Below are 15,213 nucleotides of genomic sequence, written 5' to 3' on the forward strand. Positions count from 1 at the left end.
AAATAATGAAACACGTCAATAATATTATGTATACAAGTGATAAAAGTCTAAATCACAAGTAAAAGCATATTTTCTAGAAGTGTGAGTAATAATTGTGTGCAAATGATTCCAATATCCACATACACACAGGCCCACCTCCACTTGCTCGACAAAGTTTATATACACTTTTTTTTTTGTCCGCATAGTTGCCATTTTGGCATTAAAAAAACAATATTATGCACACATCAGCAACATTCACAATTCACAGGTCTAACCGCATGTTAAACAGAACAATTCATATGTGATGCTGCCCATAGCATAAACCTAATGATTTTAACACAATGCACATAATGATAGATGAGAACTTCACCAAATAAACAACATGCTTGGTCAAGCTCACAATTCACCAAACAAACGAAAGACAGGAAGATAAAATAGGTGGCGCATAGCACCTGTGAAATTGACAAGATACAATGCATAAAATGGGGGAAAACGATATTTTGACAAATCTTCACCACACTTGATAATGTACATGGAATGCTTTAGTTAGCGAACATCTACTCGGAATTTCCTCACTAATACCATCCAATCTCTCTCTTTTAATTAAGTAAAAATTAAAACTACAACTGCATGTTGACCGAAATGATCCTCAGTTTCACTTTGCCTAGTACCCATAATTAGTACCATAAGCGGAACCATATCCTCCAGCAGAATGGCTTGGCGGTGCAGCATTGGATGCAGGCGATGTGTACATCGAACCATGAGCAGCATATGGATTATAACTCTGGTCGCCAGGAGCCATGGCATTTGGAATTGCGCCACCAGCAGGAGCAGAAGTTGGAGCAGCTGCTTCGGCCATGAAATTCTGCCATAACAAACTTAGATTAGTGCAAGCTCAGGCATATGTGCACATACACACTGAGAAAGGTACACAAACTAAAGTACAAATAATGCAACAAGTTGATAAGTAGATGCAAACATGGTAAATATAGTCATGTGTATGTAGGAATCAGAAGACTGCAGAGACATTCTTAACCTTTTCTTTTCTTTTCTTTCTTTTTTTTTTGAAAGAAAAATTAAGAACAGGATAAAGCATTTTTCTGATTCTACTTTATTTGCTAAATCTGGAGCAATAAATATCTAGGCTGCTCTTAATGCAACAAGGAGCAACGCTACAAAGACCAGTTTAGGAGTACCTGGATTCCATTATGAAAGCATGAATGGTATCAAACAACAATAAATTTCCATAGGGAAGTGTAAATAATGAAAGCATGTATGGTATAAAAAAAACAATAAATTTCAATAGAAAAGTGTAAATAACGAGAGCTTTGCCTGTATTAGTTGCTGGGCTGCTTGTACTTGGGCTGCACTGCCAATGATCTCAACGGTCATCTCCCCAGGGACACCTCTGGTTTCCTGTATTGTGATGGTTGCTCCACTTGCACGACGGATATAGCTGATATTCGCTCCAGCTCCGCCAATGACAGCATCAGCATAAGAAAGTGGGATTTGCATATGCTGTGTGACCTGCTAGAAATGCAAAAATTATGAAGAACAATCAATCCTAGCAATGTTAAGAGTGATCTTGCAATTCAGATTCATGAACATCATCAAATGTACCTGAGAGATCATTGGTGGGGGTTGCTGATTAACTCCCATGGGTGGTACATCTCGTCCAAATGCAGATATACCATGGTGAGGCTGTTTTTCCATGGGGCCAAGATCAGAGGGTGGATAAAAGTTATCATGTGGTCTTGGAGGCAAAAACTGAGGATTGCCACCATATCCTGGACCACCAGCATTCGGTGGTAGACCCTGATGATGCCCCCAAGGTTGTGGGGGTGGCATGTTCGGCTCCATGTGTGGAGCAGACATCTGCAGATTTGATCACATAAACATAGTAAAATGATAACTATATCGAAAGAAAAAAGCTTTACGTGCCAGAAATGAACATTGACCAAGATGCTGAGTTAAACCGATTTACATGCATTTCAAATAAAGGGAGGACACTCCGGTCGACTAAAAATTTTCTCAAGTGCCCTGTAATTAACTCCACAGCTTTATGCACTCCTGTAGGTTCACCCTGTATCTCAACAACTCTGTCATCTTGTAGAGCAAACGGGGGCAGATCATCTGCAGAAATAGTGAATATCAGACACCAAATAACATACAGGAGACACAACAGAAAGTAACAATAATAGCAAGCATAGGGCCATAAGAAACATGCAAATAATGTTTCCACCCTCAAAAATTAATTTAATGACTTTATTAGGCAGTAACAGTTAGGTTTCATAAAAATAAAAACAGAGAGCTAGTTAAATATATTTAAGGATTATCCAAAAAATAGCACACATTAGGATATACAGCTTTTAGTCTAAACAGAGGACTAACATTTAGTCAAATCAAACAAATACGGGACAAGATTTGATTGGGGCAGGAACCTCACAATGCAGCTACAATACTTTGAAAAGCAAACATTCTCAAGAGCTTGCTACCTACAGCATATCACATACAACAGAACATTGCCGGATAACATTTTTAACTTCAGAACTCTACCATGAATATTTCTCAATTGTAAGAATATTTATAATTTCCTAATGACATGCAAATAAGACATTTCTCAACCAGGCTTCAGGAAATTAAAAACTACAAGTTCAACAAGAAATAAAAGATAAGTGTAGTACAAAAGCAAAGAATATTTTACGAGCAGACTCAAAGAAAATACTCATAATAGGTAAAAAGCATAGAATAAATCAGACTTGTGCACTTGTGCAAAGACATGAAGTTGCACCCACGATAGATGGAAGCCAATCAAACAAAGTTACATAGTTGTAATAAGAAAGAATATTATTTGGATATTTACAAGAATATAGTTGATGTTACTTTGTACAAACATCAGCAACAACCAACCAGAGGTGAGACGTTACATACCATTGTCAAGAGGTGGATTACAACGTCAGTAGACAAGAAACTGTTCTGACAATAGATTGAAAAATGTGAAATCACAGACAAAGAAGGCTGGGCAGCCAGTCTAAGAAACCCACTAATTTCCACAAAGGTGTAAGGTCAGTAAAAAGAAAGCATTCTGATGTTAGAAAGTATAAAATCAAACAAAAAAAGGAACCAGAGCCCAGAGTGGAAAAACCCTCAGTTTCTACATGGGTAAATATGAGTAAAAAATGGCTTGATCAGTTTAGGCTAGTATTATTGGAAAGCTTCTCTCAGAATATTCTATTCAAAAAATAATGAAGCATATAAAGTCAGCAAATTCAGTTTTGTTAAAAAAACAAGGTTCTAGTCCTAATGGGAACAATAACAGAGACTCATAATACAATTTTACCATACTAACCCTCAGAATAATACTATAGCGAGCTCAAGAGTGTCAAAGCAGCCCCCAATTAAAGAAATAATAAAACAATAAAAATAAAGAGGACTCAGTGCCAGACATGAAAGCTTTTCAGCACACTAAGAAAACTTAAAGTTGGAGAGCAACCACAAAAAATACCATTCAAGCTTTAAAATTTAAGAACTCATAGATTAGACTCTTGCCCTAATATCATCAAATTCCTCTTTTACAAGTTTCTTCACCAATTTTAGCCATCACATCACCACATTAGATTCTTGGCCTAATATCATCAAATTCCACCTCTACAAATTTCTTCATTAATTTTAGCCGTTACATCACTACAATGTCAAGACAACTAAATCAGCCAGCTCCATCTTCATAGACCACAATGGATGAGAACAGTACCAAAATCATTCAGCCAAAGGAAAACGCCAGTAACTTCCCAATGACGCTAGTAATTTCCCAATGGGTGCTCTACCATAGATTGCTGTTGAAATTCGATATAAAACAATAATAGGGCGATAATTGCACATTAAACCAAGTTGAAATACAATTATCATAGGAGGAAAAAGGACTTGTCTGTCTTAAGACAACCTTAACCCAATAGTCTAATAAACTCTATAAAAAGGATACCTTAATCAGTGAATTCTGCAAACCAAAGAAAACCTTATAGAATTTAACCAACAATGGACCCTGCAATCATAAAATGTAATGGGGAGATTGTACCATTATAAGAACCCATTTCTAACTCAAGGACTGCACCCCTATCAAAACTGACATTTTTAAATACATATTAATGCAGACGAAACTAATAGCATACATTCCTCTATAACTGACTTTTCCTCCATATTCTACCAGATATCAATACATTTAACAAAATCTTATTTAATGAGAATGTAACATTTTCTACATGCAAACGGATTCAAATAGTCAAAGTCAACAACTTATTACTTAAGTATTGGCCAACCAAAATTTTTTTTTATTTGAAACATATTTCTAACATTTATTTCTCAAAACATCATAATTCTTAAATTTTTTATGAAGCAGACAACATACAGGGTTTAACAAGATATGCAGCTTATACAAATCATTTAAATGACTTGATACTAACATCACTAAGAAATCAAAGAGAACCACACTTGACCACACCACAAATGAATGCTATTTGTAAATAGATTGTAACATCAAAATTACAGAACTACCGCCGGAGGTATCTAGATTTATGCCCATATTCAGGATTCAGCGGGCTCAACCAAAACTGCTATTACAACCATAAAACATCTACATGCATGGACACAATAATTAGGATAAATAAATAGTGCAATGAACAAGTAACACATACCAACTATAGTTGTTACTTGTACTGATAATCAACTATACTCTCTAAAAGAGGTGAAGAATAGGAGGAAAAAAACTTAATATCAAAAGATTCAAAACCACCTGCTAATACAAGCTTGATTAAGAAGTCAATTGATCAAAATTTGTAATCATAATCAGATCAATGATTACTTTCTGCTTAATAAGGCTCTATATAATATCGAAAGCTGCTTCTAAGGAAAGAAAGGCATAGACAGAAAAAAGTTGACTCAAATAACAAAAACTTGTAGAAATATGAAACAATTTCATAAAACAAATTGAATATTCTACATAAAACATGTCAACAAAAATATAAAAGACAGCATAGTAATGCATCAAACCCATAGCTCTATCCAGAATAGGGTCAGACATCCAAAAAAAATCAGTAATATAAATGGGTGGAAGCGGATAAGACCATGGAGATTTTATCAATGAGAAATGTCAAGAAAAATAAAAAATTTCAAAGAAGACAAAACAGTACCAAGGACACGAACAGCAGAGTTAGAAGCTTCTTGTATGGCCTTAATAGTTGCACCCTGTTTCCCAATGAGGCTCCCAGCTTGTGCAGCAGGCACCAGCAGCCGAGTGACCACATGTCCAGAACTTGGTGGTGTATCACCTTCCAATCCATCAACCACACGTTTATGAACCCTTAGCAGACCATCCATAGAAGGAGAAATAGAAGCCTCCAGTTCCTCCTTTGCTGAAATCATAACCTACACAATGTTTGCAGAAAAAGGATCATCACCAAAAAAATATAATTCAGACATGAGGCAACCAAGAAAATTTTCAGCTTAAAGGGATTCGCAAAAAATGATTTTTTTGATTGGCAATATCACTACAGAAGGTATATAAAATAAGAACCATAAACACAGTTTTCTTAATTGATGACTAATTGAATTCCATCAGCAATCATTTGTAACTAGATGCTATTGAAAAAAAAAACAAAGAAAGAAAAAGTATGCACCTTCATATATGTACCAGAGAACAAAAGAACTCACATAGATTGGGAAAAAAAAAAACAAAACAAAAAGAAAATATGGATTAGACCCAAAATCTTATCTAACCTAACAAACAATAACTACAGATGAAGTTGTATCGCAAAACAATACCTTCACCTCACCATTTCTTATCTCATGGTCAATTGCAGTTTACTTTTTCCAGAATAAGTCTTAGCATACTAATCAGAATTCTTAAAAGACGAAGATATCCGATTGTGAGATACTTATGCATACTCATGGATATATCCCTGTAAAACCACCATGATTTGTTCAGAACCACAAAGCAAGAAGTTCCAGAGTCAAATGATGCTGCCAGGTACTACAACATGGCAACAATGCCTAAACAAAGCCAGTAAGTGTAAATATATACCCAAGTCTACGTGATTGAGAATCTGGATGCCACATTGCCACTTAAGTTTAAAATATATTCATATGACTTCAGCTCATAAGTAGGCTAATCTGTTTGTCAATCTTGACTCAAATACATCTCCACAAATCAGAAAATAGCATGCAATAAGTCAGATAGTAAGGTGGTTGTTGAAATTTACCATGTTATCTTTGTCGTGCTAAGTTTTGTCATGATAAGATTTTTAAAATTAAATGCCCTCTTAGCTCTATTTCATACATCATAATTTTTTCTTTCCAGGCCATACCCATGTCAAATCCAAGAGGTAGTGAACTTTTATCATATCTAGTGAACGCAAACATTTACATTGTTTAAATTACATAATAATTAGCAGCCACATTTTGTTCACACCATCAACAAAGATCACAAACCAAAATGACAATGAACGACAAACTTAACATCAAGTATCAGAGAGTATCCAACGCTTAGAACTCAATGAAAATTTAAATCGAAATTAAATTAAATTAGTAAAATCATGAAAATCCAAGAAAATAGTACTTAAAAAGATTATAAAGCTAAGAAATTAACTTATTAGAACCAGAATACAAAAATTATGGAGTTTTAAAAAGATAGAAAGGATACAATAATTAAAAAAAGTAAATAATATTGAAAATCAAAAGGAAAAATTAAAATGAAGTGTGGAAAAGAAAGAAGATTAATAAAATCCAAATCCTATTTGTAAAATCATATGAGGCACATGTGATCCAAATGTGCATATCATAGCAAATACAAAAAGACAGTGCACATCCACCCGTTGCATCCTAACGTGCATAACTTTATAAAACCACATGGCTTTTCACACTGACAAAGAAGAAGGCCGTGCTATTATCACTGAGTTAAGGCACGAATCTCTAAGATATATGAAACAAATACAATATCATAAATGGGAATAAGCCAAAAAATTTGAAACTAAAAAAATATAATCAACTATACTTTATTTTCAGTCATGAATGGGCACTACTTTAATATATAATTTGTACTCCTAAACTTAGACTGCCATTAATATAAATTTTCATAATTGATGTTTCAATATGTGGTGTACTTGTCAATAGCTTTCATTTAACCACTTTAAAAGTTTCATAACACTTTTGTCTATAATTCTAACAATGCTAATCAACCAATCCAATAAGTGTTGGAGATTGGAATAAGCAATGAATTGGCCAATAAACAATGATAAATTATATATTACATGTCAGGGAAACATTATTTAAAAAAAAATACCATAATAAGTAAAAGAAACGTGAAGTGGAAATGCACCTCTTCCTTTCCATGTTATCCCACCTAAACACTTTCAAAACTTATGCCACCTTACTGCACATAATTCCATTTGAATTACTGTTCTTGCATCAGAGCTATTGATGAAGTAATTATATGACAATAGGTTTTAGTAATTTCCTTGAAAAGTAGCACGTTCGAAGATTTTAAATTATGAAGCTTAAAATATAACGGGTAATAAAGCAAATATTGCTTTTGTTCTATTGAAAAATAAACCCCCAATCGTCCATGAATCATGAAATTCTCAAAGAAGTGTGATTCTTACAACTATTGATCTTTACCAATATCACAGGAAAACTATATCAAGTTAACATAAAGCCATCATGGCCATTATTAGTCACACTAGAGAAACGAAGCCACCTTTCATTATCCCATATCAGTAAATTCCGTTAGCCAAGAATACGTCTTGGAGATATTAACCTAGTGTTCAAAAAATCATCAAGATCACGAAGTTACCAGGTGTTGTCGAGCTTCTTTCCAAGGTGCTCATCCATAATATATCAAAACTGAATAGTCAGATGATATTGCAGCACTGTTGTGCTAAAAGACTGATCCTGGCAATCTGACTTGGGATTCATAGTGATGATTTGGTTTGTTGCCTTAGGTCTGCAGAGATAACCTGCACAGATTTCATTGGTTACAGTGATGAAAGGTGCTGGAGTTGGAACCTGGCATGGAAGTTTCACGTGATACCACTTCTTCCTTAAATAATCTTGAACTCATGTATTCAAACCCTAATTTATCAAATTTTAATTTCTTAACATTCATCCCTTATTGTCATCCTTATCAACGATCCTCTGGTAATTAACTTTCTTGCTACTATAAATGTAAATTTATTTTCTTTATAAAGATAGAAGTTCCTTGAAGAATTTTAAATTCAAATGAGAAGGATGGTTTGACAGTACTAATTTTTTACCTATCACTCCAACAGATGCTCTAGAATCTGTTTTATCTCTCCTACTTTTTTTTTTAACTCAATATAATCCTTCTCTTCTCGTTTTAAATACAACTTCTTCCTTATCTTTTTAGATATATTCCCTGTATCTTTTCTTTCTATTTCTAAATATTTTTTAGTCCTTACTGATTTTTCAATTTTCCTGATTTTATAAATCATACCAAATTTAAATTTCTATCTATTTGAAAACAAAAGTAAAAAAATAAAAAATAAAAAAATAAAAAATAAAAAAAACAAGAAATGAATCGTGGGATTCAAAACTACATTCATATGATAATAATTGGCAGATTCTTTCCCAATTGAGGTTTTCACTACATGTGTCCAATACATCCGCTGACTGACAACTCAGTGTCCTAGCCTAGTAACACTGTCTACATGCTGACATCAAGACTTTACACCCAAGATGAGTTTCTCAATTAACATAAACACTAACTTAGGTTTGGACAAATGCTTACAGATGAGGTTTCAATGAACACAAACAAAGACACAAAAACAAAAAAAAACTTGTCACAGAGAAGCATCATATAGGCCACAAAGACATGGTATTCTACTCAGTCATGAATGTATTCACATCCACCTTTTTGCTAAAGAAAGGCACTTCCAATTACATTTTAGAGCAAAGATTAAGAGTTTTCGAATTTACTTTCCCTCCAAACAACCTTGGCAAGGGTAAAAACGAACAGGATAGGATTCAGATGTATATATCAAAATTCATTTTGTGGCACTTGCACGATAAGTGGAATTCAAGTTTATGAGAAGCATAAAAAAAAAAATAGTTTAAAGGTAACTACAAATAAAAATTCGAGAATCATCTACTCCCAAAAGATCCGTTAAACAAAAGAGAAAAAGACATTAGTTTAGACCAAGATTATAAACATACAATGAAGAAGTCTGTATAAAAGAAGAAAGGAGGCAATAGATTACCAAGCACTGAGAATTAGAATGAAACTTTGAAAGAATCTATAATTATATGAGTTTGAGCCCTTCAGTTCATAGATAATACAAAATTCACTTCCTTAATGCAGCTGTATGAAGATTTTGACTTTGCAAAAGCTACAAACAACGGGATGTGAAAACTGAAACAAGATATACAGGGCTCCCCTGATTAAGCCACCTGGATCTTCGACTTCTTTAAAGTTAATGCATGCAATTATCTGTTAAAATTAGGTTTTTTGTTTTACAAAATGACCACTCATTGATTCCAGCAAATTTCCACCGTTTATAATGTAATATCATACATATTATTTCTATAACATCATAATATATCAATATAATTACTAAAACACAAATTTATCACTTTTAAAACTTCTCTTCCAGCCTTATTGTTTCAGAACTCATAGCATTCATAGTTTTACTATAAAATAATTCCCCCATCTGCTAAATTTATAGAACATTATAATCTTAAATTTAAAGGAGATAATAGAGACTAAGGGATTTACATCTGGTAAAGATAGAATGGGAAAAGCCAAAAAAATACTGTAAATAGAGAGTTTTTAATTTCCCATTAGTGGACAGGAGAAAAAAAACAATGGAAGAGAAAAACTAATATGGACATCAAATTATAATGTTTAGATAGAATATAGCTTAAGTGTTTAACAACCATTGGACTTGGGAATCGACTGAGAAACCAATAGTCATTGTTTTTGCACTTTCAGAGGGAAATTTATACAACAATATAGGATACAGAAGGATCCACAATAAACCAATGGGTAGAGTGCTATATAAAAAAATTATCTTTGAGCTTAACTAATCCAAATGAGTTTATGAATAAACAAGATATTTCCAGGTTTTACTAAACCAAAAAATGTAGTCAAAGCTCATAAGTAGGAGAGGCCATTAATTAAAATAACGTTTGTAATGCATGTAACAAAACCATTCTTATTTAGCCAGATGCACACACATTCACATCCAACACAATTAGTTAACAACCAGCTCATGACAAGCAGTAGCCAAAGGCTCTAGCAAAATATGAAATTCACAAGAATTATTCCCATCTAGAAGTTATGTGACTATCAATCAAACATTGCAAAAATCAAACATGTAAGATAGAATTTAAGAGAAAAAAATTGCTAAGTTGTGTTGATACTTTGTCTTATAAAAAAATATAAATATCCATTCTACAAAGAAACTTACAGCTCTCTCCGGTGCCCCAGGAGGACCATCAAGAATTTTAATACGAGCCCTTGACTCCTCGCACATCTTTTTAATGTATTCTCCTTTACGACCAATGATACCACCAACTTTTTGAGCAGGTATCAAAATGCGAAAAACACTTTCTCCGGGCCACCCAGGCCATCTCTTTTCACTACCTACCACAGCCTGATCATCATCACGTCCATGTTTATCACTAGAGGCATCAACAGCTTCTTCAATCACATCTTGCTCAGTGAAGTTCTCCACAGTTTCATCCATATGTTCTGCCCTGAACACATTTTTCTCAAACTATTATATTGGCATACAAAAGAAAATAACATATAAGCATGAGGAATAGAGTGAAAATGAAAAAATTGAATCAAGAAACCACTTGAAGAATATTGCCAGATTCAAATATATTGAGGTTAAAAATAAAGACAGGAGAAAAGATTCAGCTAACAACTATTAGCATTTCTAAACACAAAAAATGAGATAAGAAAGAAACCTATCAGATAAATAAAGTATTGAGACAATTTAATGTAAAAACAAATCCTTGCCTAGCCATCAAGAAAATCAAATTACATCAAACCTGATCAAACTATCTGATATCATGAATTATCTCTTCAGATCGTAATCACTGCAGTTGCAACAATAGTTACTTCAGGCTTTCCATAAAGAAAATAGTGAGAAAATAAATTTTGAACGTATTCACTTCATGCACAGGCAAAGATAAAGCAAGAAACAGCTTGCAAAAACCAAAGACCAGAGTTGAAGAATTTAATAATTAATGGGCCATTTCGTATACTATAACAAATTTCTCTTCTTCAAAGAAATTTAAGTAATTCCTTCGTTAATATAAATTTATTAGACCAATAGAAAGTACCAAGAAGCCTTCCAACAGAAAAGATTTTATAGATGCAACTCTCAGTAATTATATTCTCATTGCCATTATAAATACTCAGTCAAAATTTTAAGTTTCTTTAGGTACACCTGTTTGGAATCAAAAAATCATTTGATGAGTACTTCAACAAAATATTTTGTGGATACACCAATACAACTTGCTAAACAAATTAAAAGTCAGAAAGAAACATTTTGATGATTAGATTAATCAAAAGATACTAGTGAGCAGGCGCCATTAGAAACTGGCCGGCCAAATAAAAGAAAGGAAGATCATTGACAGGTCACAGCAGGTATGACAATGAGAATCTCCCACCAAAATCATTGTTCAAAAATTTGTTTCACAAACTTACCTGACACAATTAGTTCTTACAAAAAAATACACAATATATAATTTAATTTAAATGTCCACAATCATTAAGGTCATTCATCCAACCAGAACCATAAAACCAACAGTTAGAGACAAGGTATCATAGCAACAGTGCTAATTGGCCTTTTAACATGCTCACAATACTACATTCTCAAAAATAAAATGAGCAAACCAAGAAACCACCATTTCAATCTCTAGCACAAGCACTATGCTCTGTATAGGCGTCCAACTTTTAAAAACAAAAAGCTATATCAGCTAAGCAAAAGCCACATCATTTCAATTCGAAGTTGAGCACAATAGATAGAGATTTCCCGATTATATAAAAATAAGCAAGCAACCAGCACCAAGAAAATATAGCTCAAATGCTAGAAGAAAAAGGCTGATTCTTTTTTTTTTTTTAATTATTTTCTATCATGTGAAACTCTATGGACTGAGAACCGAGTCAATTTCGTGCATTTGATGACTCTTAAGGACCACCACAACCCCCGTACTCAAACCCTACTCACATCCACCCAAAACAGTAACTTATCATCAATTTCCCCATAACTTTTTAAGGGTTCTAGCAATCAAAAAGTAAGAAACTTTCACAGAAAGGAAAGCAATCAATAATATCAAAAAACTGAAAAAAAAAATCAAACAAATAATAAAAACAAGCCCTTTGCAACACATTGGAAACAACCAGAACAAATCAACAAACAAGAACAAATCCACCATCCAAAACAGAGAAAAAAAAACGCTCACCAAGAAAATAGGCAGCAGCAAGACAACGAAAACAAAGAAAGAAATCAAAACAGAAGAACAATAGAAAATGTTTACGAAAATCCCCAAAAAAAAACACAGAAAAAAGACGGAGATCGATCACGCGAACATCGAAACAAAGATGAAAACACATCGATTTGATCTTCCTTACGGATGATTGCAGGGATCTCGTCGACGGCAGGCGGCGGAGGCGACGGAATCGAGGGTTTAGGGCGTGCACAGAGAGCGCGAGATGGCGCCCGTGAGGGATTTAGGGATTGAGCGAGGTGACGGTGGTGGTTTTTGGTTTTCTTGTTTTATTCATCACTTGGTTTTAGATGAAATTACGAAAATGCCCATGCTCATATAATCTCACCAATGAATTTTTAGGGATTCATTTTCATTGAGCGCCATAAATATTTGTAAGCTTATATCGCGTGAGTAGCGAATATTTTTATTGTATGCTGGATGTAGCGTAAGCTTTCTCCAGATAGCTGCACGTGGCTGTCAAAAGGCTCAGAAATGAGCGCTGCCAGTCCGAGCTATAATAAAAGATATGTGCACGTCGATCATAATGATATAAGTCTACAAATATTTACAGATATATATTTGACCACAGCAGCGATATAAGTTACAAACATTTGTGGCCACTGATAAAATGAAGCCGTGAATTTTAGAGTTGATTTGACTACGGACATGTTTGAAATTTTCATTTTATCCAAAAATATATATAAATTATTGGTTACTTATTAATAATAAAATATATTTGTTTTTTTATCTTAATCATCTAATTATGAAAAACACAATTTTATGGCTAATGTTTTGAAATTTGACTCCATATCACCAGGGATTAAAGAGATAAATTTTTAGGGCATTTTTAATAGTTATACCAATAGGGTTGTGACTGTAGTAGTGTAGATAGTGGAGAATCTTTGTACTCCACAAGTAAGTGTCTTGTCATTCTACTGTTGTAAAACCTTGGGCTTGAGTGATTTTAGCCTATAGTTTTTTGAGTGGTTTTGAGTCATTTGGAGTCTATATAAAACTCCCTAGTGTTTGTAAGGTGGACACACACCCACCCTTGAATGAAATAAAACAATCATTAAGCTTTTGTGCTAAAATCCCTCTCTTGTTCTTGCATACATCTCTCTCTCTAACTAAGTTTTCGACCTTCTAACTTTTACTTTACTTAGGGTCTTAGATCATCCACCCTAAACCACAGAGAGACCCAAGTAAGTTGAAAAGCATCCCCAAATTCATTGTAGCAATACTGTAGATAATGGAGAATCTTTCTACTACACAAGTAAGTGTCTTGTCATTGTACTGTTGTAAAATTTTGGGCTTGTGTGTAGCATATTTAATGGAAATGAAGGACCAAACTTTTTCTCTGAAGGGGATGCCTTTCAACTTGGGGCTCTCCATGGTTTAGGGTGGATAATCTAAGGCCTTAAGTGAAGTAAAGGTTAAAAGGTCGGAAGGTTAGTGAGAGAGAGAGATTTATGCAAGAACAAAAAAGGGTTTTTATCACAAAAGCTTAAGGATTGTTTTATTTCATTTAAGGGTGAGGTGTGTGTCCACCTCACAAACACTAAGGAGCTTTATATAAACTCCAAAAGGCTCAAAACCACTCACAAAATCATGGGCTAAAACCACTCAAGCCCAATGTTTACAATAGTACAATGACTAGACACTTACTTGTAGAGTACAAAGATTCTTCGCTATCTACAGTACTACTATAGTTGCAAACCTATTTTATACAATAAAAAAAACTTTGCCTGTTTTACATACTTAAAAATAAACATTTGCCCATTTTATACACTAAAAAAACAAATACTGCTTCAATATATCAGAAGAGTAAGGCTTCAGTAAAATCTTTGACTGACTTCTCATCCTTCCATCATGTTGGCTAAATTCTTCTCAGCAATGTCATCTAAGCCTTTTGGAGATCCTTCAGAACTTGGTAACATTAATACATCAGAGGGAATGCTTAACCTGGAATAATCTCTAAATCGATATTCTCTTGCCCATACATAAATCTTCTTCATGTGATGCTCAGTAGCTGGCATTTGTGAAATTAAATTTGGAAATGGGCAGTACATGGGGAACATGTACTGGTCAACATATACCTTCAGTACTTTCATCTCTAGCATCATTTGGTATCTTTGATTATTAGCAATAGTAGGACAAGTCCTTTTCCAATCATTAGAGATTGTACATGCTTGCCATAGTTTCATCTGTTTATTGATATCTCCTAGAACGATCATGTCTTCAAGTTTAATAGGAGTTATCCTTTCTTATTCAAGCTTATGATGGCGAAGAAGAGTTATCTTGATATGATGCCTTGCTTCATCAGGATAGCCTTCATTATAACAAGAGGGGATAGAATTTAGTTCTAAATTTACATACCCATCCATATGTGATCTAAGAGCTTTAAAGAATTTGTGGAGAAGATGGATCAACTGCCAGTAGTCATTCAAGAAACTTGCCTGCTCTAGACTTGTTAGCATAATTCGAGATAGATATCCATGTCTGAAAAGATTGATAGCTTTCATCTGAACGCCGTTGATTGCTTGATCTCTCCAATGAGACATGTCTAGTGAAAATTTTAATACAGTGAATCCTTCTTCACACTGGCATCCTACATCTTTATGTGCCAATTCTTTGAACACATTTCATGCTATTACAAATCCTACAGGAAAGATTTCCTCTTTTGCTATTTGCCTTAGTACTTCTTGCTGCAGAGATGAATTGCTATTC

The 15,213-nt window shown here is 33.9% G+C and overlaps 1 protein-coding gene across 4 annotated transcripts; it reads right to left on the reverse strand.

The window, feature by feature from the left end:
* Positions 1-409: 409 nt before the first annotated feature.
* On the reverse strand, positions 410-12,759 carry LOC120277121 (flowering locus K homology domain). Of its 4 annotated transcripts, none has more exons than XM_039283871.1 (8): positions 12,629-12,751; positions 11,041-11,088; positions 10,452-10,740; positions 5,163-5,397; positions 1,964-2,112; positions 1,600-1,854; positions 1,312-1,506; positions 410-844 (listed from the first exon to the last, which is right to left on the reverse strand). In XM_039283871.1, the coding sequence occupies exons 2-8, from the start codon at positions 11,061-11,063 to the stop codon at positions 644-646; spliced, it is 1,347 nt and encodes a 448-aa protein (XP_039139805.1). In that variant the 5' UTR covers positions 11,064-11,088; positions 12,629-12,751; the 3' UTR covers positions 410-643. The 4 variants fall into 4 exon arrangements, with proteins under 4 accessions (XP_039139805.1, XP_039139804.1, XP_039139806.1 ...); XM_039283870.1 differs by having other exon boundaries at positions 1,312-1,509; XM_039283872.1 differs by lacking the exon at positions 11,041-11,088 and having other exon boundaries at positions 1,312-1,509; positions 12,629-12,759.
* Positions 12,760-15,213: the final 2,454 nt, after the last annotated feature.

The sequence above is a fragment of the Dioscorea cayenensis genome, chromosome 15 (assembly GCF_009730915.1).
Source record: "Dioscorea cayenensis subsp. rotundata cultivar TDr96_F1 chromosome 15, TDr96_F1_v2_PseudoChromosome.rev07_lg8_w22 25.fasta, whole genome shotgun sequence".
NCBI classification, from domain to species: Eukaryota; Viridiplantae; Streptophyta; class Magnoliopsida; order Dioscoreales; family Dioscoreaceae; genus Dioscorea; species Dioscorea cayenensis.